The 27,346-nt window shown below is 42.1% G+C and overlaps 1 protein-coding gene across 2 annotated transcripts in view; it reads left to right on the forward strand.

Moving 5' to 3' along the window:
* DOCK1 (dedicator of cytokinesis 1) overlaps positions 1 to 27,346 on the forward strand; it is a 277,133-nt gene that overhangs the window by 213,522 nt on the left and 36,265 nt on the right. For both annotated transcript variants that reach the window (XM_071749684.1, XM_071749683.1), the window contains exons 34-42: positions 5,059 to 5,144; positions 5,352 to 5,508; positions 10,006 to 10,046; positions 11,300 to 11,390; positions 15,061 to 15,180; positions 21,541 to 21,630; positions 22,606 to 22,710; positions 26,766 to 26,907; positions 27,114 to 27,192. In XM_071749684.1, the coding sequence (XP_071605785.1) occupies positions 5,059 to 5,144; positions 5,352 to 5,508; positions 10,006 to 10,046; positions 11,300 to 11,390; positions 15,061 to 15,180; positions 21,541 to 21,630; positions 22,606 to 22,710; positions 26,766 to 26,907; positions 27,114 to 27,192 (911 nt within the window). The remainder of the gene's footprint in view (positions 1 to 5,058; positions 5,145 to 5,351; positions 5,509 to 10,005; positions 10,047 to 11,299; positions 11,391 to 15,060; positions 15,181 to 21,540; positions 21,631 to 22,605; positions 22,711 to 26,765; positions 26,908 to 27,113; positions 27,193 to 27,346) is intronic.

The following is a 27,346-nucleotide window of genomic DNA, read 5'->3' on the forward strand; positions in this document are numbered from 1 at the left end:
GTGGTGTTAGCATCAGTGGTGTAAGCACCACGAGCTCCAGCATGTGCTCTTACCCTCTTAGACTACAGAGCTGTGTAAAAGTAATGATCTGAGGAAAAAGCCCCAAAAATGCAACAACACATTTGTCTTGTTTTCTGCAAATTGGAATGACACTTAGGATGATGGAACCATAGCCAAAAAAGATAGAAAAAATTATATTGAAATGAATAAGCAATGAATGTGTAATGGAAAATCATATAGAAATGCATACTAAATGAATGCATGATGCATATGATTACTAAAATAAAACCATGGGGGCTGCTGAAGTACTTCTAGCTAGAAGTATGGTTGTGAGGAGAATTAAATGAGTAAAGACCAGAAGAAATAAAGAGGAAACAGTTTTAATTAATCTCTAACATTGAGCACTCAGTACCATCGAGGCAGCCATACCAGCATTTTTATTTGCACTGTAATTCCTTCTTGGTTATCAATGAATTTCAAATTGATGTCATTCTCCTTAATAAGCAGAACGTAGTTTATCTGCATCTCTCTTGACTTTGAGAACCTGTAATTCCTTAGGAAGTCTTTTTACACTTCTGAGCCCTGTGTTAACCTCCCTTTCCCTGTGCTGTAGATTTGCAGACAGAACACAAGTTAATGACTTGTCCAAGTTTCTGTGGTGTTGCAGGTCCTCCTCTGTATTCCCACTAAATGTGCAATTTCAAGTAAGTCATTCCCTCCCCAGGATTAATTTCAAAAAGTAGCATTTTTAGTTACCTGTGGCTGAAATGTAAATGTCTAAGATTTTTCTTCTTTTTCTGGCCTTTTGGTGAATAGCAACCTGGGGAGCAAGGGAGAGAGGTACACAGTGAGTCTAGAGACCTCCAAAATCACCTGCTGCTGGATGGTTGCTGGATCTATTTTCCAACTAAAATGCTCTGGGAAAATGGGAAAGGAAACAGATGAAGCTGCTGGGAGTTGCCACCAACTTTTATCACAGCCTTTGAACAAAGTTTTACAGTCCTTGTGTGCAGTTTCTGCTTTAGGACTAATTTCTAGCAGTGCTATCTGTCACTTTAATTTTATATGGCAAATTCATTATTACCCCAAATCAAAACACATTTATAGCAGCTTGGTGGATTGAAAGTCCTCCTCATCTCCAGCTAGATTAAATTGTCAGGCAGTGCTACACATAGAGCCTGACCACATTTGAGGTAGACTTAAACCCAAAAGTGATTAGTTGAGCTGACACTGGATAGCTTACATTGATTTATTTTCTCCAGATGGGAGATTGGAGCAGACAGCTGAAGTTGTGGATATACTCTTTGCTCAAGTTCAAACACACATCTTAAAGAGAAGCTGAGATCTTGATCAACTGCAAAGAAAAGTTGCTAATAATTTCCTGTAATCTTCCTAGCATCACCCCTCCAGCTTTTACTGTCAGCAGAAGGATATGAATCCCAAATAACTGATGGTGCCAGATATACCACCTGCACCTCCAGAAAGAGCCTCTGCCTTCACCAGAGAGTAACTTCCATCACAATACTTGCAGGGCTGCTGCTTTGCAGTATTTCATGCATTAAAAAAATAAAAAGAAGAAGAAAAAAAAAAAAAAAAAAAAAAGACTTTATCAACAGATGCCAGGTTCAGTGTCCCAGAGCCATCAGGTTGTGCAGCTCCAGGGTGATGCTCTTACTGCTGTCATGGAAGACAATAGCCCTATAAACCTCATCTTGTGTTGATGAAACCTTCTTCTGTGGAAAGACTGCAGGAGGAATTTTAACTATGCTAAATAACTTTCAGTTTCTGGCTTGCCTGATTTGTATCATAGCTATTCCTTGAGAGGTACCAAGAATAACTAAAGAGCAAAGATTCTGTTAAGAGTCCTTAAAACCCCAGAAATGGCCCCGTTCAGCCCAAGAGGGCCTTCAGGGAGATAGCCCAACAAAGCCTAGATTTAAAGAAATGAAAGTAAAACTGATATCAGGAAGGTGCTGAAGATTCTGTATGACAAATGTCATTGCTCTTCCTCATGTGAGTAATCTCCAACTGAAAAAATACATCACCTGAAGGGCTCACACTGGCAGCAAGGGCCATTTTTTACATTGGTATAGAAAGTCAATTTCTTTCTGGTCTCATTAGGGAACATGAATTTTTGGGACTTCTCTGTTTCATCATTGTGTAGCCTCAGCATTTTACTTGACATGTCCTTGTATTATGGGAATGTGTTTCTGCTTGTGGTTGCTGCTTAGAGGGGGTGGATTGCATTATCCTTCCTTTTCTCATTTTCCTGTCATTTTTTGAATAATGGATTCGTTGTATTAAAAACCTTATTTCACTTCACTTTCCATTCATTTCTTCAGAAGGAAAGGAGTGAGAGACTTGAACAGGTTACTGAGAGGCTGGGCAATCATCCGGCTGTGGAGATGCTCAGTACTTGGCTGAGCAAGTCACAGTTGGCAGGAATCCTGCATCACCTGGGAGCTTTGGCAAAATGACCTTCAGGTTCTCTTTGAGCAGTGTTTCTGTCCTTTTGTGGATCATTTGGGGTACAGAAGAGCACTTTTGAAGCTTGCTTATCTGAGGTTTAGGTTAAAACGGCGATGAAAAATAATAAAAAACTGGTTTAAGATGGAATATCTGTTGGCAGGGTTCTTGGTGGATTTTATCTCTCTGTGCATGATACAATCTGCAGTCCAGGTTTCATTCATCATGATAGCTTCTACTCACTGCTCCTGAGCAGGGCTTTTGTTGTCTGTGTTTGTCAGACAGATCTGGGGGGGCTGCCAGGTAAAGTGTAAAAATAAATTTCCCAACTCAACTGCAGAGGACAGAAAGTCCTGGGTTGCGTATGAAAGTAGGAAGTTAATGGTGAGAGCATCCTGGAGACTTGGGAAGGGAGACAAAACCAGTGTCCTGCTGCATCTGGCTGTGGATTTTTCTATTCCTGCTGTTGAGCCTCTTAAGAGATTCAGTGACTGAGCTGTCTTAACGAAGAGGAGTATTTTGGCATTGTCACAATTTATCAAGCAAATCCTCCACACCAATGTGTAATTTCTCCCTAAAAAGGATTTTTTTTTTTTTTTATTTTTTTTTTTTTGAGCAAAGCAAGAACTTTACTCTACAGTCCGTGGTCACATTTCATACACAGGTTCAATTTGGCCAGTGTGCAAATGTTCACAACTGCTGGGAGCTTCAGCAGAAAATGACTTTCCAGGAGAGCTGGCAGGTGTCTCAAGCCATGAAGGTGACCTCGTTGCTTCTCCTGACTCTTGCTTGCTGCAGTCCTCTCTCTTCTCCTGCCCAGGCTTACCTTGCCACAAATATGCAGCATTTATTTCAAAAGAAAAGGGCAGAACTCTGGGCGTGTCTGTTTGGTGACTGGTAGAGACATGATGATGTTGGCTGTGGTGGGACTGGGTGGGCAGGACTTCAAAATGCAATATACAGTGGCAGGAAGAGATTGATGGTGGCCATAGCTACTACACCTCCTCAAACTGGTGTAAATTAAGGTGGTGAAAAGCACACTCTCAGCATCAGAGTTTCATCACGAGATAAATCAGCTGGAAAGAGTGATCTTGAAAGGAGATGCAGGAATGGGTCCTCAGGCTGCTGCAGAGCTCCAGGTTGTGGAAGTGCATCCTGGAGCTGCAGACAGTCCATTCTTTTTTTGTTCCTATGTGATGTGTCATTAATATTAACTGCAGGTGCAAAGAACATCTCGACATTTACAAAATGTTAGGACACTTTGTTCTTGCTCAGGTGGCCCTGTGCTACCTCGGAGTGGTTGGAGACTGCTTAAGGATGTGACAGCAAGAATAAAAAAAAAAACAACCTGAAGGTAACTTCTGTCACTAAGCTCCTGCTCTGGCTGATGGGCCCCCTGCCACAGGCTCCCTCCTCCCCCAGCAGCTGCTGAGGGCTCTTAGATTACCTTGTGTCACTAATGGTGTGGATTCTTGTCCTTATTTAATGAAGAATTAGATGAATAGTCTGATTTGTGCCATAGCAGCAGGGCTAGAGAGAGCCTCCCCTAACAGGTCACATCCCTTCCTCACCTGGGCATGAAGCAGCAACATGTAAAACCCTCCATGATAATCAGAAATCCAGTGGATTATCCAGTTTGCATTTAAAGTTTGTTCTGTTCAGCCTGGAGAAGAGGAGGCTGAGAGGAGACCTTCTTGCTCTCTGTAGCTCCCTTAAAGGAGGTTGTGGTGAGGTGGGTGTTGTCCCCTTCTCCCTCGTTACCAGGAAGAGGACAAGATAAAACAGGTTCCAGTTGTGCCAGGGGAGGTTTGGGTTGGATATTAGGGAAAACTTCTTCAGTGAAAGGATGGTGAAGCACTGGAACTGCCCAGGGAAGAGGTGGAGTTGTCATCCCTGGGGGCGTTAAGAAAAATGGGCAGACGTGGCACTTTGGGAGATGATTTAGTGGTTATAGTGGTGTAGGGCTGATGGTTGGACTTGGATGATCTTGAAGGTCTTTTCCAACCCTTGGTGATTCTGTGATTATTGCCTCAATAAAAATATTACTCTTCACCTGTTTAAAACAACTTCCATCCTCTTTGCAGTGACTTATTAGCAGGTTTCTTAATTGAGTTGGGCCCACTGGGAGTCAGGATCTGCTAAAAATGGGTGTCAGGGGTGCTGGGGCATGCATCCAGCTGAGTTATCCAGGTTAGGTGTGGGATCTCCTCTCTCATATGCAGCTCATGTGTTTTACTTCTGTTGCTATTGCCATTAGTGCAGCAGACATTCTGTCCCTGATTTTGGGTCTTTTTCCCTGCCTTCATTCTTGTCATTAATCCCCTTACTTAGTTTTTCAAAACGAAAATATTTACGCTTCATTTAACAACCTGATCAATGATTTCTTCAGCAGTAAAAGTCCTTGTAGGGCAGCAGATAATCAGGGATAGTCTTAATACCAGAGACTGCAAACTCCTGGAGTCAATCAGGCTTTAAACTAGTGGCTAAACACTGCATTGAAATACCCACCCCATCTGTGAAGCATTGAGGCTACGGTGACAAAAGTACAATATTTGCCATCTGATTATTTACGCTTGCTTTGTTTAATTATAGTTTGAAAATGAGATCATCACGAAACTGGATCATGAAGTGGAAGGAGGCAGAGGAGATGAGCAGTACAAAGTGTTATTTGACAAAATGTAAGTGTTGATCAGCGGTGAGATTTATGTCCCAGTAAAGCCAGGAGAGAGAGCAATTACACTACAGTGAACATTGTAGCCCAGAAATAATTAAAATCTGTTAATGATGCTCAATGTTTAAAATTGCACCTGAGTCAAGGGTTGGGGTTGGTTTTTTTTTTTTTTTGCTGTACGTGATTAACAAGGCAGACGTAATTGGGTTTTCAGTCTCTTGGAGCACTGCAGGAAACACAAATACCTGGCTAAGAGTGGAGAAACTTTTGTGAAACTTGTTGTACGTTTGATGGAGAGGTTGTTGGACTACAGGACCATCATGCACGATGAGAACAAGGAGAACCGGATGAGCTGCACTGTCAACGTCCTGGTAAGTCAGGGGTCTCTGCCTGGAAGCATCCCTGCAGTCCTCATTTGACACTTTTTATACCTATACAACCTTTTAAACACATTTTAAACACATACACCTTTGTTTTGGTTAAAATAGTTGGGATTCTCATTGGAGTGCTCATTCTCTTTTAGTGCTTTTTTTTCCCCCTTCTTTAATGAAGGCAAATCTAATGAAAACCCAGATTATTACTTTTTAAACTGTTTCTAAGGAAAGATTTGAGAAGGAAACATTTCAGGGCCTGTTCATCAGCTTTTACACTTCTGATATTTAAACAGCTTTAGACAGGAAAATTTTATTCACACTGGATGTTGGAGTAATACACAGTTTACTGAATTTCTCATGCATTTGCAGTCCCATTTATATTCTGCTTACTGCCCAGCTTCCATATTTAAAATTTTTGAAAAAATCAAGTGTTACTATTTTGTTCACAGCAGAAAAAGCACAAGTCTTTTTCCTCAGTGATGTGAAATTTTTTTCTAAAAATTCTGGAGTAGCTACTCTATACTACAGACCTTTTTTTTCCATTTAGACTGGTGTTGGAAGTTGTAGGAGTTGTCTCCATAGTACACATATCACACTCTTCAGAGGAAGCTTTAGAGGATGACATTTTAATAGCACAAAATCTGCACATACGGAAAAATTATGTCAAAATACATTTTAGAGACCCCTAAACATATTACCAGCTAGGTTTGATTTTGCCAGTAGGACTCAATATTAAGCTGTTAGCCAGTAAGGACTCAGACCTGTCATCCCCTTATTGTTATCAAAGCTTTTATTTCATTTAAATATGTGGGGCACAGACAGTGTTTATAGTGATTATGGGATACAGCTGATAGATTTTGTTCAGGCAGTTTTGGAGAGATCTGAGTAAATAATGTGTAGCTTTAGCACTTGTGAGTAATGCACAATGAAACGTGCACATTGGGATGAGAACATCATGTCAGAAGCTGGGGGTTTATTTTTACTTTGTTTTTCTTCCCTGTTCTCATCAAAAAGCATCAGAACATTTAGGAAATGGATGAAGAGGAGGAGCTTGGAGAGTTGTCACCAGTTGTAGATAAAACAAGTGCTGCTGGGTGCCTGCAGAAAAGTCAGAGTGACCTCCCGAGGAGAATTAGAGTTAGCAAAGCCCTGACAGTTTGTACCAGCCCAGATAGGAAATCAAAAATCACATATGGGTCTAAAAGATGACAACAACTTATCAAACAACTTATCAAACGAGGGAAAATTCCTCAAGCAGGTGAATTTATTCTCCTTCCCTTCCTCATCTTGCCCTAAGTCTCCTCCGTTCCATGCCACACTCGGGGCTCAGTTTGGTTCTCCCTTGTGTGCATCTCCTGATGCTGATTTTTGTCATCAGAATTTTTCAAATATTTGCAGATGATAAATTTTGTGAGTGATTTGCTGCTGTCGAGGCAAATCCCCATGGGAGATCCCCACACAGCCCCCCGGGAAGCAGAGGGAAGCATGGCAGGGCAGAACTTCCCTTCCTTTCCAGTAGGGATGATTTCAAACTTGATCTTGCTTTGAAGTCTTGTTTGCCCTCCAAGGCCAATACAGACTTTTCATTTCTCTCCAGGCACCTGAAGTGAAATCTTAGAGCTTTGCCAAAATCCAACCTAGGGCTGATACTCAGCACAATTCCCAGATGAGGTCTCTAAGAGTTCTTAATTGGGACTGCAATGATGCGGAGGCTTTCCCAGGATTAAGTTTGTCTGCATTGACTTCAGCAAGGCCTTTGACACTGTCTCCCACAGCATTCTCCTGAAAAAGCTGTCAGGCCACAGCTTGGACAGGGGCATCTGTGCTGGGTTAGGAACTGGCTGGAGGGCCGGGCCCAGAGAGTGGTGCTGAACGGGGCTGCATCAAAATGGCGGCCGTGGTGTCCCCCAGGGATCAGTGTTGGGCCCAGTGCTGTTTAATATCTTTATTGATGATTTAGATGAGGGGATTGAGTCCATCATCAGCAAATCTGCAGATGACACTAAGCTGGGGGGAGTGTGGATCAGCTGGAAGGCAGGAGGGCTCTGCAGAGGGACCTGGACAGACCGGAGAGTTGGGCTGATCCCAAGGGGATGAGGTTGAAGATTCCAAGTGCCGGGTCCTGCACTTTGGCCACAAGAACCCCATGGGGAGCTCCAGGCTGGGCACAGAGTGGCAGAAAGGGAGCTGGGAGTCTGAATTGCCAGGAAGCTGAAGAGGAGCCAGCAGTGTGCCCAGGTGGCCAAGAAGGCCAATGGCATCCTGGGCTGGCTCAGGAACAGCGTGGCCAGCAGGTCCAGGGAAGGGATTCTGCCCCTGTGCTCAGCCCTGGGGAGGCCACAGCTTGAGTCCTGTGTCCAGTTCTGGGCCCCTCAGCTCAGGAAGGAGATTGAGGTGCTGGAGCAGGTCCAGAGAAGAGCAAGGAGGCTGTGAAGGGATCCAGCACAAGTCCTGTGAGGAAGGGCTGAGGGAGCTGGGGGTGTTGAGGCTGGAGAAGAGGAGGCTCAGGGGAGACCTCATCACTCTCTCCAACTCCCTGAAAGGAGGTTGGAGCCAGGGGGGGTTGGGCTCTTTTCCCAGGCAACTCTCAGCAAGACAAGAGGGCACAAGAGGTCTCAAGTTGTGCCAGGGGAGGTTTAGGTTGGACATGAGAAAGAATTTCTTTCTGGAGAGGGTGCTCAGCCATTGGAATGGGCTGCCCAGGGAAGGGGTGGATTCTCCATCCCTGGAGATATTTCAAAAGAGCCTGGATGTGGCACTCAGTGCCATGGGCTGGGAACCACGGGGGGAGTGGAGCAAGGGTTGGACTTGATGAGCTCTGAGGTCCCTTCCAACCCAGCCCATTCTATGATTCTATGATTCTATGACTGTGGTTTAAGGCTGAGCTTTTGGTATGCATTGAAGTCAGTGCTGATGTGGAAAATAAAAAATAGAAGCAGTGTGTTCTCTCAGCTGTTTGTGCCTATGCTCAACAATCCTGGTGAAAACAAGCTTGTTGCTGTGGTAGAGCTGTATGGAGAGGCATCTTACCTTGCTGGGAGCTCACCCTCTTCCCCTCCAGTTCTTTTTCATCCCCATCTGTTCCTCAGCCCTGCAGAGCTTTGTGCCTGGGCCAGCAAACCTAAGGACCAGCATGCACAGATGGGGCAGGAGCAGGGAGTTTTGGGGGGAGAAGGGACTGTGGTCAATGTGATGTGTGTCATTGAGTGTCAAGCTGCTGCTTAAGCCTCATCTTGGTCTGGTTGATTTCATGGAATCATAAAATCAAAAATCATAAAATGGAACAGTTTGGGTTGGAAGGGACCTTCAGGATCATTTAATTCCAATCCCCTGCCATGGTCAGGGACACCTCCCACAGCCCAGGGTGCTCCAAGCCCCATCCAACCTGGGCTGAGACACTACCAGGGATGGGGCAGCCACAGCTTCTCTGGGAAACCTGGCACAGGGGCTCAGCATCACTTTGGTTTTGCTTCTTGAGCTGAGCAGCTGGCAGCAATAAGGGAAAATGGTTTTAAGTTATTGATCCACCTAATTCAGAAGTCTGTCTAACTTTAAAAAAGGAAACAAAGCACAAGTAAGAAAAAACAGCAGAATTTTTACATGTGGTTCAGTCTGTCTTTTAGCTGAATTCACAAACAGTGAGCAATTATATCAACTAAAATGTCAAATTCACTGAATAATCCCATCGTTTCTAACTCCAGGATCTAGAGTATGATCTTGTATTTCAGTTCTCTTTGAAGGGAACCACTTCATATTGAGCTTGGGCATCTATTAGTGGCTACTCAGACTCATTTAATTTAGCATTGAAATCCACTGTAATTCAGTGAAGGGTAAAGGTATTTTATTTTCTTAGGTGTATTTTAACTTTGGAAGACAAACTTTAAATTAGATTCTGAAATGCCTTTAATATCTTGCCCAATAAATCATATCTTTCATTTACAGGGTTTGTAGTGTTAACCAGTTTATCTCAAGACCAGAGGCATTCACACATTCCTGAAGAGAGTGATGATGGTGTGGGGCATAGGAAATGGGATAAATAACACTGATTTAACTTATTTTTTGTTCTTTATTGCCAAGGCAACTATTAAATTTCAAGGATAGATGATGTATTGCTCAGCTAAGGTTTGGGGTTTTAAATCCACAGAACAACTGTTGCTTAAAAATTATGGGGTTTGTGTATTACAAAATTTCAGCAGGAATTGGGCAGTGATGTGTGACTTGCAAATGCCAGAAGCAAATTTCTAGCAGAACTCTTCTTGCAAATTCTTAACCTTTGTGATGACACAGAAGCCCTAATACTCCACGTCAGGAAACATCACAGCATTAGACTTTATAAGTTAAATTACTTGTGTGCTATCACTGGAGGCAAATTTCATTTTGCAGTCAGGAGGCTGATGTTACACAAGTAGGGATTTTTCATTTAGAGCCTGTTGTGGGCAGACATTCCAAACTGTGAAACCAAAGACTTTGTAATGAAATTGTCTTGTTTTTCAGAATTTCTACAAGGAGATTGAAAGAGAAGAAATGTACATAAGGTTTGTAAACACATCCAGTCACAAACTCTGCCTGACTTGCTGTGGTGCAATTGGAGAAAATGAAGTTTGTGTTAAGCAGTCACTTGGGGGCTGGAGAAAAAACAGCAATGACAAAAGACACCTCTGCTGAACCTCAAACTCATCATCACTGAGAACAGCAAACATTAGAAATTAGAGTAATGAGATTTTGTCCCCCCTTCCCCACCTCCTTCAGTTAGGTTCTGGTGAGCACTGCAGTCCTCAGGAGTGTTGTCACATGAAAATAAATAAAGTCAAAAGAAAGCCAGGCAAAGAAAGGGTTTTGTCTCCTGGTGAGTTACAAAATGTGTGAGTTGGGGTGGAAAGGACTGTTAAGTAATATCATGACTGACACTTGTTTTAAATTTAAGGCTTTTAGGACCCTTTTAAAATCTACTTTCACACAAAGTGAAAATGGTATTTATGCTGTTGTGCTTTTTGTAAACCTCAGGGTTCCAAGTTCTGTCTTTGTGCTTGGGCTTATTTTCAGCTAGACCGTTGGGCTAAAATGATGAAGCTTGTGTTTTTATTGCTATTTTTGGTATCTAAATGTTATTCATTAATTCATTCTCAGATGCTTACTACTGTTAGGGGAAATATTTCACTTGTGGACTCGCTTCCTGGTTTTTAAATGGTTTTAATTACTGGTTTATTAGTTTGCAAAAAGAAAATCTCTCCAGAGGCAGGATTGATACCTGTGACCAAACAGGTAAAGTTGGAAGTTGAAGGACTGCCCTATGCAGCATCACAAACTCTCTACCCAAGTTCTCTGCTACTTCTTTTAGCAACCTTATAATGTATCATGATGAATAGATTTTGTATTTTCACTGTATTTTTCAAAATACAATTTTAATAGGGTGTTGGGTTAGTTTTTTTTAAATTTTGTCTTTAAAAAACCCAACAAACAAAGGATGAGAAACCCCTTCCAGAGGTGAGATGCTACTGAAGAGAGAATACTTCTGTATCTGTATCTGTAGCTGAACAATTGAGCAGTGTCTCTTGCACAAAATCTGTATTGGTTTCATTACACAAATTCAATATATACTGGGAAAAAGCACAAGGGAAATAAAAATGGTCCTAAAGTTGTCTTCACACAGATATACGAGCTTTAAATAATCCCAAGTGTATTTAGGTGTCTGGAGAGAGAGTTGAGCCTTTGTAGTCTTCAAGATAAATTATTTAGTAACGTTTAAGAACCAACTTTTTTTAGTACCCATTGTATTTCTGACTTGCAGGTATTTGTACAAACTGTGTGACCTGCACAAGGAATGTGATAACTACACAGAAGCTGCCTACACCTTACTCCTGCACGCAAAGCTCTTGAAGGTAAACACCAAATTACTTTGCAAGGCTGGGAAATCACCTGAGCAGTAACCAACAGTTCTGGTGTTTGTCAGAACATTTCCACCTTCAGCTGATTAATTGTCAGTTTTCCCTTTTGCCCATGTAATTCATTCCTGCAGGAAAGGAGCCCTCTGCCCTTGGCGTGTGTCAGAGCCTGCTTTACTCATCCCAGTTACAAACTCCAGAGCTGTAGTTGAAATTTCTTTTGAATACCAAAGTTATGTAACGTGTGGGAGCATCTAAACACATATTTTAATAAATCAGCTCTCCACAGAGTTGTTTTTCACAGGCAGAACAAGGGAGGGCTGGAGACTGTCCTCGAGTGCCCTTGGCTATCTGGAGGTTCAGTTTTGATTTTGAGATATTAGAGAGAAATTCACATGGTCTTCTCTCCAAGCCCATGCCTTTCACAGGTACGTGTCATCTGAATGCAGAGTTGCACAGTTTAGAGGAGATTTAAAGAGACATAACCATACATTCTTCGAGGAATATTTTGGAGCAAGCTGCAGTTTATAGAAATAAAATGTTTTCTCTATACAAGGTGCATGCAAATAAAGCATCGAGTCAGGAATGCAATTAAAATCTATTTCTTAAGCATTAATCTCAGGGAAAACATTCTGGGGTTGTCTCTACCAGGGAGCTCCTTTCCATGATTGTATCACAGATGTGGCAGGACGTGCCAGCTGTATTATCACGTGGAAGGATGGTGCACACTTGTGTGAGGATATCACAGGTTTCACGTAGCCTGCTCCTCACTAAATTAGTAGGAAGGCTTTTAATGTTTTAATTTTAAACAGTCAACAGAAAAAGTCAAAATGTAAATTTTATAGGAATTAGTGTTTCCTGAAGCATTTCTTTTTCTCCCGTTCTTCTTCCTTCCATCTCATCACCCACAGTGAAATTGTTCTCCAGGGTGACCTGGAGCTCTTTCTGCTCCCTTCAGGGGTGGCAGCACCCAAGGTGCTGTGGGACAGAGAGTCAGGGACAGAATAATTGAGAACTGCATTTTCCCCTTTATTTTTTTCCATACTAGAGGTGAGTGTGCTGCTGCCTTTGGTATCACTGCAACCTTAGGCATTATTTCAACCTTTTGTATTATTGCAGAAATTCTGCTGTTGGTACCCTGCTTGGAAAGGAAATTTATCTCATTCTAAGCAGTGAATTGTTCCTATCATTCTCTGATGTAATCTTAGCAATCCCAAGCCAAGTGTGAGTGTTGAAAAGTTGAAGGTGTTAAATGAAACAGTTCTAATGGATGCCCTGAGAATTATTCCTACCTCAAAACCAAGACTAAATTAGATGCAGGGCATACATGTGCAATTTAAATAAAGACACTTTGAAATGTATTTACTGTATTTTAAAGTAAATAAAAGGTCATAACACAAGTAAACATCAGTAAGATCCATATGGCTCCAAAAGCCCTGTAGCAGTAGCTTTATTCATTAGTAGAAATAGGGGCAGTTGTTGGCCACAGCCTGCTGGGTGCAGTCACTTGTTTGGTAGTGAAATTTCCTGTGCAGGGAGAGGTGTCAGGGAGGTGAGGAGAGAGGGGATGGCTCTGACACCACTCCTGCAGTCAGTTCCCTGGGGGTAGAAGTTGGAGTGAGGAACTCACCGAGTCTCTGGCTATAAAGATCTCTCTGCTTCCCCCAAGGGATGTAGAACAGGACTGGCAAATAGTGTGAAACTTGCTCATCAGGCCGTGCATGAGTGAACCTTTTAGACAAGAGAAAGAATTCATCCCTTTCCACAGGTGCTGGAATGAACCATGCTGGCAAATGTCATTCTGACTTCTACCTATTGTAGCTTGAACTTGGTAGTCAATATGAATTATGTGACCTTCAGATTTTGGTTTTTCTTACAAAATGTCTTCAGGGACCAGATGAGTATCTTGATACCCTCCTTTAGGACACTGGAAAGAAAGACTCAGTTTTCTTTATTTATAATGCAGGTGGATAGGAGATGGTAAATGTGAGGGTAGCATTTGCCACAGGTTTTTGCCACTAAGTGGCTGTTTGTTTATAAATATAATTGTGATCAGTATTGAAATCACTTCCTTCTAATAGTGTCTCAGTCTGTCTAGTGCAGTGTCCTGTTACTATCAGTAACAGCAGGTGGAGGATTTCAGTGAGAAGCAGCAATATTGTGGAAGGTAACTTGAGACAATTGAGTTTTTCTTTCACGTCTTGCTCTCCAGTGACACTTGGCACTGGCATATCTTTCATCAGGGTGATTTTAATGGGATCACATGTAGGTCAAGACTGAGAAATTTCCAGAGTTTCACCTTTTAAATTTGTGAGCAGGCTGTGGAGGGAGAATCACCAGCGTGTTCTCCGGATTGCTGCAAGCTGATGGAGCACACTTAAGGAAAGAGACTTTGTACTATTATTTTTAAGCCATTTGGTCACAACTAAGATGTTGAAAGCTAACAAAAGATGGTGGTTTGTAGTATCCTTAAAAAAAATGGCATTGCATTGCAGACTCTGTGACATTTGTATTGCTCAGAAGCCCAGCTTGGTGGTGCAGAGTTGTCAGAGTTGTCTGCTTTGTCTGCTTTAGCCAAACACAAACATTCTGGCCAAATTAAGGAGTTATTGGGTGACATTTAGTAACATATGGGAAGTAAAGCTGGATGGTGTATCAGCAATTCTGTGAATAAACTGTGAGTTGCTGATCTTTGGTAGAATTTCTTCTTTTTCTAATGTTGTATCTCTTAATTTCAGTAGACAGTCCTCCTTTTTTACTAACTTTGATTTGCAGAGGAGAAAGTGAACAATTCTTTAATCAATTTAATTTTTAACCTTGGCTTCTTAAGGCAACAAGTCCTTTTGCAGCACCAGTCCCTGTCTCTTTTCAGATCTCTGAGGAGTTTCATTTGATTTAATGGAAGTTTGTAATTTGATTTGATAGAGGTTTGAAAGTCTCTAAGGTATTAATTTCCTGCTAGCCTCATAAAATCAGACAGCTCTGGAAGGGCAAGGTGTGTAGTATTAGCATCCTGTCTAGGGAACAGACTCCAGGATTGTCTCATCCCCAGGGAGTATTAATGGGAAGAGAGAAGGGAAGCAGAGAAGAGGTGGTGTGAGCCCTGGAGTCCAGAGGTTTGAGTTCCATCAGTCCCTGCCTGGACACCAGAACATGCAGGTGGAAGGAGAAAGCTGTAGGGAATGGCTTCATCCTCTCCTCTCTGGGAGGAAATTCCATTTGAGGGAATCAGCATCTGCTGGAGGAGCAGGAGGTGCTCATTGCAGGCAGGCTGTGGGAAGGTAGCTGAGGTTTCCCACACCTCCAAATCCTCTCTGGGCATTTGAGCCATGTAACTTCTGTGTCTCCAGTTCTCTCTGTCTGTCTTGATTTATCTTGGCTTCAGGGCTTCTCTCAACAAATGCTCATCAGGCATCCAGCAGGCCAAGGTCAGACTCAGCCAACTCTTTGAGGAGAGGACAGCACCTCAAGGAGCTTCCTTCCAGCTGCCACGTGTCATTAGCCCCCAATTACAGCAGGCAATTAAGTGGTCCTCGTGGCCAAGGAATCAAAGTGTACACAAGTGTAAAAAATAACTTCATTAATGCGCTGTCATTAATTTTACTGTCATCTTAGAGAAGTTTGGGTTTGCTTTTCACTTTTCCCCTCTCTTTCTTGTCTCATTCAGTGGTCAGAAGAAGCATGTGCAGCACATCTTACCCAGCGGGATGGATACCAGGCTGCTACTCAAGGACAGCTAAAAGATCAGTTATATCAAGAAATTATCAATTACTTTGACAAGGGCAAGGTAAACATTGTTTTTTCTCTCTGTGCTTAGGAGTTGAAGAGTAAACATCATTCCAGTGACATTCAGGGAGCTTTCAACTTGTTCTAAGTTATTTGCGGGGCATTATGTAAACAGTCCAGCAGCCAGCACTTAAAGATAATACTGCTGAAAAACAAACAACTTAAAAAAAAATACCCTAAAAATCACTGGTACGTTTTAGCTGCTGTGTTAAGGGTGAATATATGTGGAGATGATGCCACAGAGAAAATAAAAGAGTGATGGATGTGATCTGGGGGACTGACTTGTTCTTGCAATTGCAAAAGCTAACACAGTCCTGCTGCTACCCTTGTTTTATCTCATGTACACAAAATAATTCCCTCAGAGAATGGATGTCTGGGGCTCATATTGTCAGAATGTTTCCTTGTGGCTGCAGCTTTTGTTACAAGATGAATTTGCATTTGGTTTTGCACTGTGGGAAGAGGAGGAGAGTGCTGGTGGTACCTGCCCACGGGGACACAGGGGTGTGAGTTGGTAGACAGGGAGATGGGGGGATGGAGCAGTGTTTGGATATTCCAGGCACAAAATGCATCAATCCAGAAGTAAAGATCTCTTTGTCAGAGTATTTCAGAACCATAAGCTTGTGTTTTTAAAGCAATCCTTGTTGAATAAATGTAATGCAAAAAGAAATGTCATTTGCTGGTAAAACTCTGGAATACTATCCAACTAGCTCATGCTTTCCAGATGAGTTTTTTAGCAGAATTACATTAGTATTTTGATAGAAACTTTGCTTAAAAGGTCAAATCTTTTAGGTTATCTTAATGCAGTATTTAAAAGTTGTTACTAAGTGATGCTAATTTTCTAAATAAATACTAAATACTGAATAAGTTATGGTAATCTTACAAGGAGCATCTGAGAGACCTGGGAGTGTTGAGCCTGGAGCAAAGGAGGCTGAGGGGAGACCTTCTGGATCTCTGCAACACCCTGAGAGGAGGTTGGAATGAGGGGGTTTGGTCTCTTCTCCCAAATAACAAGCAATAGAACAAGAGGAAATGGCCTCAAGTTGCACCAGGGGAGGTTTAGATTGGATATTGGGAACAATTTCCTCACCAAAAGGGTTTTCAGGCTCCAGCCCAGGCTGCCCAGGGCAGTGGTGGAGTCCCCATCCCTGGGGGGATCTCAAAGCTGTGGAGATGTTGAGGGCCATGGGGCAGTGGTGGCCTTGGCACTGCTGGGTTAAGGGTTGGACTTGATGCCCTTAAAGGTCTTTTCCAACCAAAAGGATTCTATGAGTCTAAAAAAAATGAGGATTCTGGACTGTGCTAGATGGGAGCTCCCCAGACAGGCAGCAGGACTGGTGTGGGTGCCTTGATGGTCAGGAGGGGTCACCCTGGTTTCCACAGGTTTTCTGCTGCCACCCAAAAAGCTTCACTGACCCTTTACCAGCAGGTAAGGAAAACCTCATTAGAATTAAGATCATAGCTGGCTTAAAAGCATCTTTTAGTATTACATCCCTCTCTGGAAAAGAAAAGCCAGAAGTTGCCTGGTTTTATTTTGTTGTTTTACCTCTTTATGGCCTCACAGTTAGTCCTTTATGGTGTTGTATACAGGCAGGAGGAATTGTTCTTCTGAGCACCAGGCCAGTGTATTTGAGCCATAAAATCCAAGTTTCAGCTTGGCAGCAGCATGGTACCTGCCCTTTTGTGCTGCTGGTGGCACAAAGCAGGCACAGGACCTGCTGCTTCCCTTCCAGCATGGATCACATTCCCAGAACAGCTTCCACACTTGAGGGACTGTGTTAGGCTGAATAACCATCCTTCAGTTGTCCAGCTTTTACTACTATAAAACAAGAGAATGCTCTGTCTTTAAAAATAAGTAATTTTCGAAACATTTTTCCTAGTTACAGATATTTCTCTTCTCATTTTCTGGTCACTCCCACTGGTAATAAATTTTCCTATTGTTCAGTGGGAAGGAAAAATCAAAATAAAAAGCAAGACACAATGAGATTATGGGCATCTTAGGTGAATTTTCAAATGTAAGGAGGCTCAAAAGTTGAGGTTTCCACAGTAGAATGTTATCCCTGTTATTTATACCTTGAGATTCCTCATTTTGATGTCTGTTTTGTAATAGACTGTAATAGAAAATTGCTTTTTCAATTGTATTTTACTTTTGGTCCTTAAACCAGCCTTCTGTAAAGCTGAAGTACACATTTGCCTTCAGTAAATCAGCATTTTCAGATACAACTTCTGCAGTTTTCCATTCTTCTGCTTTACGGATTAGGTTCCTTATTAGTAATACTTTTCATTACTCCTTACTTTTCAGTACTCTTCAGAGCTGTTTGTTTCCTCACTGAAATGCTGTCACTTCCAAGTTTTCCTCCTGTGCAGATAATTTTCTCTCCTAGGTTATGATTCTTCACTTTCCTGTCTCATCTCCACCTCTCTTAGCTGAATGCTCCCCCTTCTCCTGGCACTCTAACCCTGAACTGCTCAGCAGGGTTTGCTCTCTCTGGGCCTTTCTGGAGCTTTGTAATTTTCAAGAAAGCCCCTTAATGCAGGGACTTGACTGAAAGTTGGTAGGTTGGAGTATCTCAGGACAAGGAGGAGAAATAGTGGTGGTAATAAAGTGCTGCAGTCTATAAATCAGGACCTGATTTCCACTGCTCCTTCATAAATTGAATGTGTTGGTCCTGGGAAGAAAAATGTAAATAAATGCACACTGCTCATTTATTTCCTCTCCTTCTTCCTTCCCCCTTTTCCCCCCATAAAAAATAAATTAGAAAAAGGTTTTACTGCAGTCACAAACCACGAAATACTTGGAACTCCACCGTAAATGCCACGCTTTGGCTCAGAATGGCTTTTTCCCAGCTCATGGGATGGTATCAAATGGCTTTTTTCTTCCACAAGATAGTGGTGAGATTCACCTGGCTGCCAAAAATGAGCACGGGGCTCACATCCAACTTGGATCCCACGTCAGATTGTATGCTTGTCCTGGGAGCTGGGAAGGACAGGGACATTCTGCTGAGAGGAAAGAGCCAGAGGCTGGCCAGGTTCCACATGAATAAATACCACAGGTTGTTGCAAAGCATCTTCAGCTATGGCTGTGTCATACACATCTTGAATTTGGTACCAGCAATAAAGTAATGCTGAGTTCTGTCATTTGATTTAAAATAATGAGCTCACCTGATGCTTAATTAACACTATCTGGAATTTAAACAGCTTGGAATGTCCCTCATCCATCAGGATATTGCATGATAATGATCCTGGACTATTTCATTTTTACTGGCCATTAACTCAGCAGGAGCTAAGAAATATCCTAAGATCCTCCTTTGCTGCTATTAAAGAAGCTAAAAAATTAAATTGGCTGCTGCAGTTCTTTCTGGGCAACAAGCAACCCAGCTTCAAAAATAAACTAACTTGCTGGGTTTTCCCTGAAAAGATCTCCCACGTCCTCAAAGTCTTTCCTGTCACAACTTGCAGCTTGTGTCTACACAGCTAAATTCAGGCTACAGACATTTTTCTTATGCTTTCAGTATAAAAGAAGCATTTTCCTTCCTCTATCAGCATTCTCTCTCTCTCTCTGGTGCACTCTCCAGATAAATTGCTTCTTGCATTAATGAGCTGTAGATGGTACAAATCCTGGGTAGTAGCTCCTGGTGTGGCTCATTCCTCCAAAAGTCCTGCCCTGTCCTGGGCAAACCTGGGAAAGTTTCCAAGGCAGGGGACCTGGGAGGCAGCAGATTGGGAGCTATTGACCTTCAAGAATATAGATTGCATTTATCAGGAGCCTTTGCTACAGCCCTGCTGTCCTCACCTGAATAAATTTGCTTTGTAGTAAACAGAGAAATTTTTCAGAGGGTTGTGCAGGGGATTTTAAACACACGGTTCCTGCTGCTGGAAAAATTTCCTGCTCGGGTTTGGGTTTGGGGGATGTTGGAGGTGTTGGGGTCCAGTGGCACCAAGGGAAGAGCTGAGGGGTTCATGGACTCGTGGAGCTCTGGGGTTTTCAAATTGAATCAAATGATGCTGAGTTCTTGGTGTTCCTTCAGAGGACTGAAGGGTACAGTTGGATTTCCAGATGGAGCTGTGGGGTTTGGAAGAGGGAGAAGTGACAAGAAGTAGGTGCTTTTCTCTGAGACACAGCCCTGGGTGGGAGGGAGAAGCCAAGTTAAATGCCAGCAAAAACTGAAAGCCCCACTGTTATCATCTGTTTGCAGGGTGAGAGGGAGTTGTTTCCTCTCTTACCTCTATGTGAAAGCATTCCAGTAAAAATAATGAACCAAAATATGAGCAGTGTAACTTGTAAACTAACTTTAAAGACTTTTAAACCTAAATCTATTAATTTAAGACAGAAGAAATGTTGTCCATAATATCTGACTATTTTTTTTTCTGATTTTTTTTCCTGTTCATCTCTACTTATAGATAGGGGAATAGATACATCGAAGAATTCTCAGGCTGTTGATTTACTGCCTGTATATTGGAGATGAACTAAATCTAGATCATAATTAATTTGAGGATTCATTTTTTTAGGCTCTGAAACATTTATAAAATTCATTATTAATGTTTATAGTCAGTATCATCTAAAGGATTTGAGGAGGCTGCAATGCAAACGCAGCCCCTACTCCAGAGTCTTTACAGTCTGGGCTGACAAGGATGAGAAGGGGGAGAAAAAATCATCACAAAAAAGGTTTAGTTCTGCCAAAGTTTTCCTTTGTGCTGCCTACAGGTAGCACTGTGCTCAGGGGGTTGATGCAAACCTCAGATGATTTAGGTTCTCATTGATTTCCAGTCTTGTTCAGTGCCAAAGCTGGTTTGCCCGAGTTCATCCAGAAAAACCTTCAGAGCAGAGAACTGAGGAGAAGTGCTTGGGTTTGGGAGAGGGACCAGGGAAATCTGGAGCAAAATCATGGTACCACCATTTTCCTTCAAATGAAAGTGTGCAGGAGAGGTAAGGGGTGCCTGGAATTGACAAGCAAGTGGCAATTAAAATGAAGTAAGGTGAGGTGATTTCAAAAGGTTTCACTTGCTGACTTGGCAAGCAAATATTGGCTTATTTCTCTAAATTGTGCTCTTCTGAGTCAAAACTAACTCAGCCTAGTATGTGGGAGTGTGCTCCATTTTCTGCAGCTCTGCCCTTTGCTATTAAACTCATGCTAATTTTTGTTTAGAGCTCAAAATCTGCTCAGTGGCATCATTCTGGATTAGACACACAATGCAGATAAAAAACATTCCCATCCTTCCCTTTACAGAAATTGCTCTGCAGCCTCTAGAAACTGCCTCCTGGCTTCCTGCAGGCCTGATCCCTCATTGCAATGGTTGCAATTAATTCCTTCCAATAGGTTGTTCATAGTCAGAATACTTGATAAAAGTGAGTTTAATTCATGCTTATTCCAGTCCTCTACCTTGGATAAATCATATTTTGAACCTGTTGTAGAAATGAGAAAATCAAAGAAGGGGTTGAACGTTGTGGAGAGCCAGAAGGAGCAAGTGTAGGTGTAGCTCTGCCCCTGGTCAGCATCCCTCACATTTCTGTCTTAAATTAGGTCACTGATCAATCCCTCTTTGCCCAAATTTCTGCTCTTTTGTTGTCTTTAGAACTCAGAAGCTCCTTTCCCTTGCTCAGCTGCAATTTCTGCCCCCAGTGCTTTCTCTTAGTTCAGGAGAAGAATTCTCCACCCTTTCTCCCTGCAGCCTCCTGTAATTATTTCTCCTCTTGCAGCTCCCCATCTTCTCCCTTCTTTGGGGTTTTAGTGGGTGTTTGTATGTAGAGAGCAATGAAAAATCCACATTTCCAAGCATTGTTGCTGCTCCTCAGGAAGCTCGTTGGCTACAGAAGAGCTGAAGGAGTTTGTTAAATTTCTTTGGGTCAGTTGAGAGGGCTGTGGAATTTCATGGTTGAAGAACAGAAGAGGGAAAATAAGAACCAAATCTAAGGAATATTTGTTGAAAGCAATATCTGGAAATTGCCTATCTGGGCTGATATCTGATTATATTAGATGTATCAGATACTATCTATCTGAGAGAGATAATAGAGGGAGAGTTCATTATGGACTGTAATTGATCAGCAATATTTATCCAAAGTCCAGGGGTGAGGGTTCTCTCTGTGTTTACCCATTATTTGGGATTGAGTTGGGCTAACAGGAATCATCTTATTTCTGAAGCATTTTGAGGATTTTACTTGATTTGCATCAAATACAGCCACGTGGGTGATGCTGCCACAGCTGTTTGGCAAATCAGATGCACAGTGTTTGCAGGCATGTGACATGATTGTTGAGTTTTATTAAGATTTATTTTATCCCAATGGTGTTTAACCAAGGTATGTAATTCAGGTTTTTGTTGGGCTGTTGCTTTTTTTTGTAATTTATTTGTGGTTTTTTTCCAACAGATGTGGGAGGAGGCCATTGCCTTGGGTAAAGAACTTGCAGAACAGTATGAAAATGAAATGTTTGATTATGAACAACTCAGTGAACTTCTGGTAGGTTTTCTTAATGGGATAGACACTACACATTTATTTTTTTTCAGAATTTAATTCTGTGCTTTTAAAATGATCTTGATAATCTCTCTTCTGACAGTAAAATACAGAATTAAATGCCTGCTTTGGCTTTGTTGGATGACTCTTGATTAACTGGCTATTGCTGAAGGGTCTGAAAAAGATGATTTTTGGGTGGTTTTTTTTAGCTGAAAGAAAATATTTTGGTAATCTTAAACAGCATTATTTGAGGTATAAAAAGAAATTTGGAATTTAAATGTAAATGGGAAGATGAAAAAATGCCCAGTCTCTCTGAAGTCTCTTTCCACATTCACATTTCTTTTTTTAGATCTGAATAATCCCCAAGCATTCATCTCTGGAGTCAGTTATTTTTGCCCTGACGTTACCCATTAATTATACCTGCACCATTTTTTATTTCCTTCTCTTCTCCAAAGAGATAAATGGCAGCTGTTACCACCCCTCAACCATTTCCACAGAGGTTGGGACATGATTCCAGTTCAGTTCTGAATATTCTGGGCTTTTGAGGAGTTTGATCCATTTTGCTGTTTCACTCACCAGAGTTCATCATCCTTAATTTCTTTGAATTCTTTATCTGCTTCATCCCAGCTCAAGGTGGGCATAAATATGGTGACATTGCACCAGTGACAGTGACATTGGGTTTGAGGATACCACCTGGTTTTAGCAGTGTGGGCTTCATCTTTCTGGTTCTTCTGCCTTGCAGAGTCTTTGACTTTTTCATCAAAACAGAGATTTTGGATATGAAACAATGAGGCTCACCAAAATGAGCATAAAAATAGTGGTTACATAGTTTAGTATTCCAAAATATTAACATACATCTGCTAGAAGGAAAAGGGGAGATGAAACTTACACCTTTGGGTTACAAACACATAAAAGATCTTGATCTTGAGCTTAAGGAATCTTCTCTCTTGGTCATTAAAACCCCTCCTTTTTATTTTGCAGAGGAAGCAAGCCCAGTTCTATGAGAACATTGTGAAGGTGATAAGACCCAAACCAGACTATTTTGCAGTTGGATATTACGGGCAGGGGTTCCCAACCTTCATCAGGGTAAGTGTCCATCACTCCCCACAGCTGGCAGCAAGGTTTCTTGCCTTGGGAATTCCTCTCAGTAGAGGAAAAAGTCCATGGTTTTAGGTCAGTGTGGTGTTTACAGCCTACCCAACATCCATGATTGTTATTTAGGTTTATAAAACAAACATAAGTTTTTCCTTTCCTGTTGCTAATATGGAAGAGTTGAATTTGAGTAGAGAAGCTGCTTCTTAGAAAATATCCAGTGGTTTTTACTTCTTCAGAGTGTCAGCAGGAGTGAAACTAATCCACCCAATCCATAAATCAGGGCAATAACCTGTGGCATCTGAAATGGTGACAGTTTTGCCTGGCAGGAATACTTAGATACAGACAGAGACATAGGAGCATGGCAGAGAACAAGAGAAGCCTTTTGGATGTGATCATGTTTTCCTGGGAGTATCCTTTCCAGCATGGTCATTAAGATGAAAATAAATATCAGGGATGTGTGGCACCTTTAAAAGCAATCTCTTATCACTGATTTGCATGAGTCAATTTAAAACATGTCATTTCATTGATGCTGGGAAATGGCATTTTAGATTTTTCCCACTGATCCCAGGAGCGTTCTGGAGTTGAACTGGTGGCTGAGGGAGGGAATTTAATACATCTGCATGGTGCCTGTGTGGTGTTTCTCTGGCATTAGTGACAGGGAAATAATATGTTGGCTGTTCAGCTGCTGTGCTGCTCATATTGATCTGAAGAGCTGAGGATTTTCAGTTTGGAAAGAGCCTCTCTCCCAACCCCCTGTGGAGCAGTTAAGGGTAGATTAAGGTAGTTCAAGAGACAGAAGAAAAAAGTTGTTGCTATTATTCTCAGATTATTCTCTTAGTCCAGGTGACTCAGGGAGATTTAGTCTCAGATCAGGGGCTGGGAATAGGTTTACTCCTGAAATACTCACTTAGGAGGTGAGTTCCTGGTTCTATCAGAGTAATTCCATGGTAACTCTCTCAGATGATGCCATAATAAATACCAGGAGCAAGCCTGGTGAATTAAAAGTGTGTGTAAAACACACAGAGGTGGTGCATTAAAAGTAAAGAACCAAACAGATGGTGATTGCAGAAAGGATTTGTCTAAGGGTGATCATTGCTGACAGAAACCTCGTGATCAGATACCCAGACAGAAAACTTTAGAAATATTTTTGTACAAACCCTCAAACAAGAACTGGTAGGTGGGCAGGACCACCCATCCCCCAGGCTGCCCCAAGGCCTGGGAAATGCAGTTCTGCCAACTGGCCAAGCCAGATGTGAGTTCCAGACACCAAGGCTTGATGGTGTGCAGGCTGCTGTGGGTAGCAAAAAGGAGCTGGGAAGAGCTGCAGTGGGGAAAAACTACCAAGTGTTGTGCTTGAAATACTTGTTGGGTCATTTACATGTCACAGATTTTATCAAGCAAAAAAAGGTTATGGCACATTAAGTAAAAAAGCTTTAGAAAGAGTTCTGTAAAATGTACATTAATAATTTCTGAAGTTTCACCAGGCAAAAAAAAATATTTAATATCCAGCAAGAAAGAGTCACAGTTAAGACTGACCAACTCATTTCTCCAGAAGTTGATTGAATTAATATTTTATGATATTCTCACAGGGAAGAATTGCATTATCAGGAATATTGAAAATGATGAATCTCTCCTAAAGTCACTGACAACCTTGCAGAGGGGATTGTGGCTGGGAATGGTTGTGACATTTTTTCACAGGTCCAGTTGCTCTCCCCAGAGTTGATGTTACCCTTGGGGGACATCAGGAACCCCTGGTGATCCCAAGCTGCTCCCCAGAGGGGGTTGGCCCTGGGATCATCACAGCTTTCCTGTAGGCTCTGTTAACCTGTGCAGAATGGTGTTCATCTGCTACAATCATCCCAGGCTGCATTCAGAATGTGCTTTTGTGCCTCACAACAGAATGATTTTCTTTTTTTTGTACACATGGGAGAACACCATGCTTTATAAAATCCTCATGGATTGGTCAGTTTGTAACAAATGAGCCATAAAAGCTCTGAAAAATGGGCTGTTAAGCACCTTGCTGACTGAGAGAATCCTTAATAGAAGCTTTTTTGTGCTAGTGCCATTTTCCTGTGAATTAGAAGTATGTAAATATACAGGAATTAGTATATATATACACTGTGTATATACAGGTGTGTGTGTACACTTTATAACCACCTGCTTTTTTTTCTACATTATTTTTTCCTCAAATTGAGAGTATCTTTCATGTACTGTGCATTTCAAAAGGCACAGCAAGTGCTCAGATTGCAGAACTAAACCTAGCTGGGCAGATATAGACTATTCCTGTTCACCATCCCTAGTCATAACACCCCTTTCCTAATAAGTGACCTATAATTTTATCACCATGTGATCATTTTGAGGTGAGGAATGGGGTCAAGCATATTCAGATTCAAGGGTTGCATCCATATCAAAACTTACTTCAATATGTTTGGCCAGTTAAAAATATGCAAGCCCTCCTTTACATTTTTCTTTAGAATTTAATGTGCTTGGTCAGAACATAACTGGACTGTCTAAAATTTATCTTAATTTCTGTTATTGTTAAAAAAAGAAGCCAGTACTTACAAATACAACATACTTAATTTTAAAAAATTAAAAATTCTGCTGTGTGCAGACAGCTGTACAACAGCAAAATTGTAACAAACAAATATGAAGTCTAGGGTATATAATTCTTGCTGAAGAAGTCAGTGGTTTTGAAACTTTGCTCTAAAATTGCTACTGTTTTCCACTTACACTTTTCTCTGCTACTCTTGCTGGTTCACCTCAATGCCTTTGAATAAATATTTGTGGATAAAAAGCCTAATTCTGGTTTATTTCCACCCATCCCACCATTAGCCATGGCAAGGGGAAATCAGAGAGGGTGGTCTTGGATTTGGTGGGGGATATATTTTGTCTTAATACACATTTAATGGGCACCTGTTGCATAGAGCCTTGAAACCAAGTGTTTGGATCCTGCTGAATTTAGAGTTGTTTATAAAAATGCCTTAATTAAGCGTGTGCTTAATGGGCTCAGTGCTGGATTGGACGCAAGGAAATCCATTTGGCCTGGATCGAATTGTTATCATAGAATCCTAGAATCCTAGGGGTTGGAAGGGACCTGGAAAGATCATCTAGTCCAACCCCCCCTGCCAGAGCAGGGCCCCCTAGAGTACATCCCCTAGGAACGTGTCCAGGTGGGTTTTGAATGTCTCCAGTGAAGGAGACTCCACAACCCCCCTGGGCAGCCTGTTCCAGGGCTCTGTCACCCTTACAGTAAAAAAATTTTTTCTGATATTCAACTTGAACCTCCTATGCTCCAATTTACACCCATTACCCCTTGTCCTATCACTGGTCACCACTGAGAAAAGCCTAACTCCATCTCCCTGACACTCACCCCTTACATATTTGAAAACATTGATGAGGTCACCCCTCAGTCTCCTTTTCTCCAAACTAAAGAGACCCAGCTCCCTCAGCCTTTCCTCATAAGGGAGATGTTCCACTCCCTTAATCATCTCAGTAGCTCTGTGCTGGACTCTTTCAAGCACTTCCCTGTCCTTCTTGAACTGAGGGGCCCAGAACTGGACACAATACTCCAGGTGTGGCCTCACCAATGCAGAATAGAGGGGGAGGAGAACCTCTCTTGACCTACTAACCACACCCTTTCTAATGCACCCCAGGATGCCATTGGCCTTCTTGGCCACAAGGGCACATTGCTGGCTCATGGGCATCTTCTTGTCTACCAGGACCCCCAGGTCTCTTTCACCTACACTGCTCTCCAGCAGCTCAGCCCCCAACCTATACTGGGACATCGTGTTGTTCTTCCCCAAATGCAAAACTCTACACTTCCCCTTGTTGAATTTCATCATGTTTCTCCCTGCCCAACTCTCCAGCCTCTCTAAGTCTCTCTGAATGAGTGAAAGTCTCTCTGAATGTTATGAATTATATAAACTATTGATGATGATATCACAGAGTGTGGAATGCCAAGTGTCTCACTGGAGCCAAAGCTTCCAAGATCCCAGTTTGTCCCTGAGGCTACTGGAACTGGGATGCTCTGTTTGGTTTCTTTGCAGAACAAAGTTTTCATTTACCGGGGGAAGGAGTACGAGCGCCGCGAGGACTTTGAGGCCAGGCTGCTGACTCAGTTCCCAAATGCAGAGAAGATGAAAACAACATCTCCCCCGGGTGATGACATTAAAAACTCCTCTGGTCAGTGTATCCTTGGGTTTTCCAGTGGCTCCTGCAGCTGCCTGGGTTTATGGCCCAGATTTATGGCCAAGGCAAGCAGGAGGCTGTTGGATTTCTGCCGTTCTGGGCGCAAGGCGCTGATTTTTCTTGTTCTGTCTGCACCCATTTGGTTGTTCTCTCCTTCCTCCACTTCCAGTGGCTTGAAATTGGCTTTCCTTAACCCCTGAATTCAGATATTCAGTGCTTCACTGTAAAGCCAAAACTGGATTTACCCTCAAAATTTCACCGGCCGGTGTCAGAGCAAATCGTGAGGTGAGTCTGGGGTTTTTTCTGCAATTTTCTGTCTCCTTTGTAACACTTCAAGTCATTCTTTGTCTTGTCTGGCACATCTCTCCACAGCCAAGGAGGGCAGAAATTCTGGGGCTATTCCATGGATATTCCTCATATCAGCAGAGATTCCCTCCAA

Source organism: Heliangelus exortis, chromosome 7 (assembly GCF_036169615.1).
Source record: "Heliangelus exortis chromosome 7, bHelExo1.hap1, whole genome shotgun sequence".
Lineage (NCBI taxonomy): Eukaryota > Metazoa > Chordata > Aves > Apodiformes > Trochilidae > Heliangelus > Heliangelus exortis.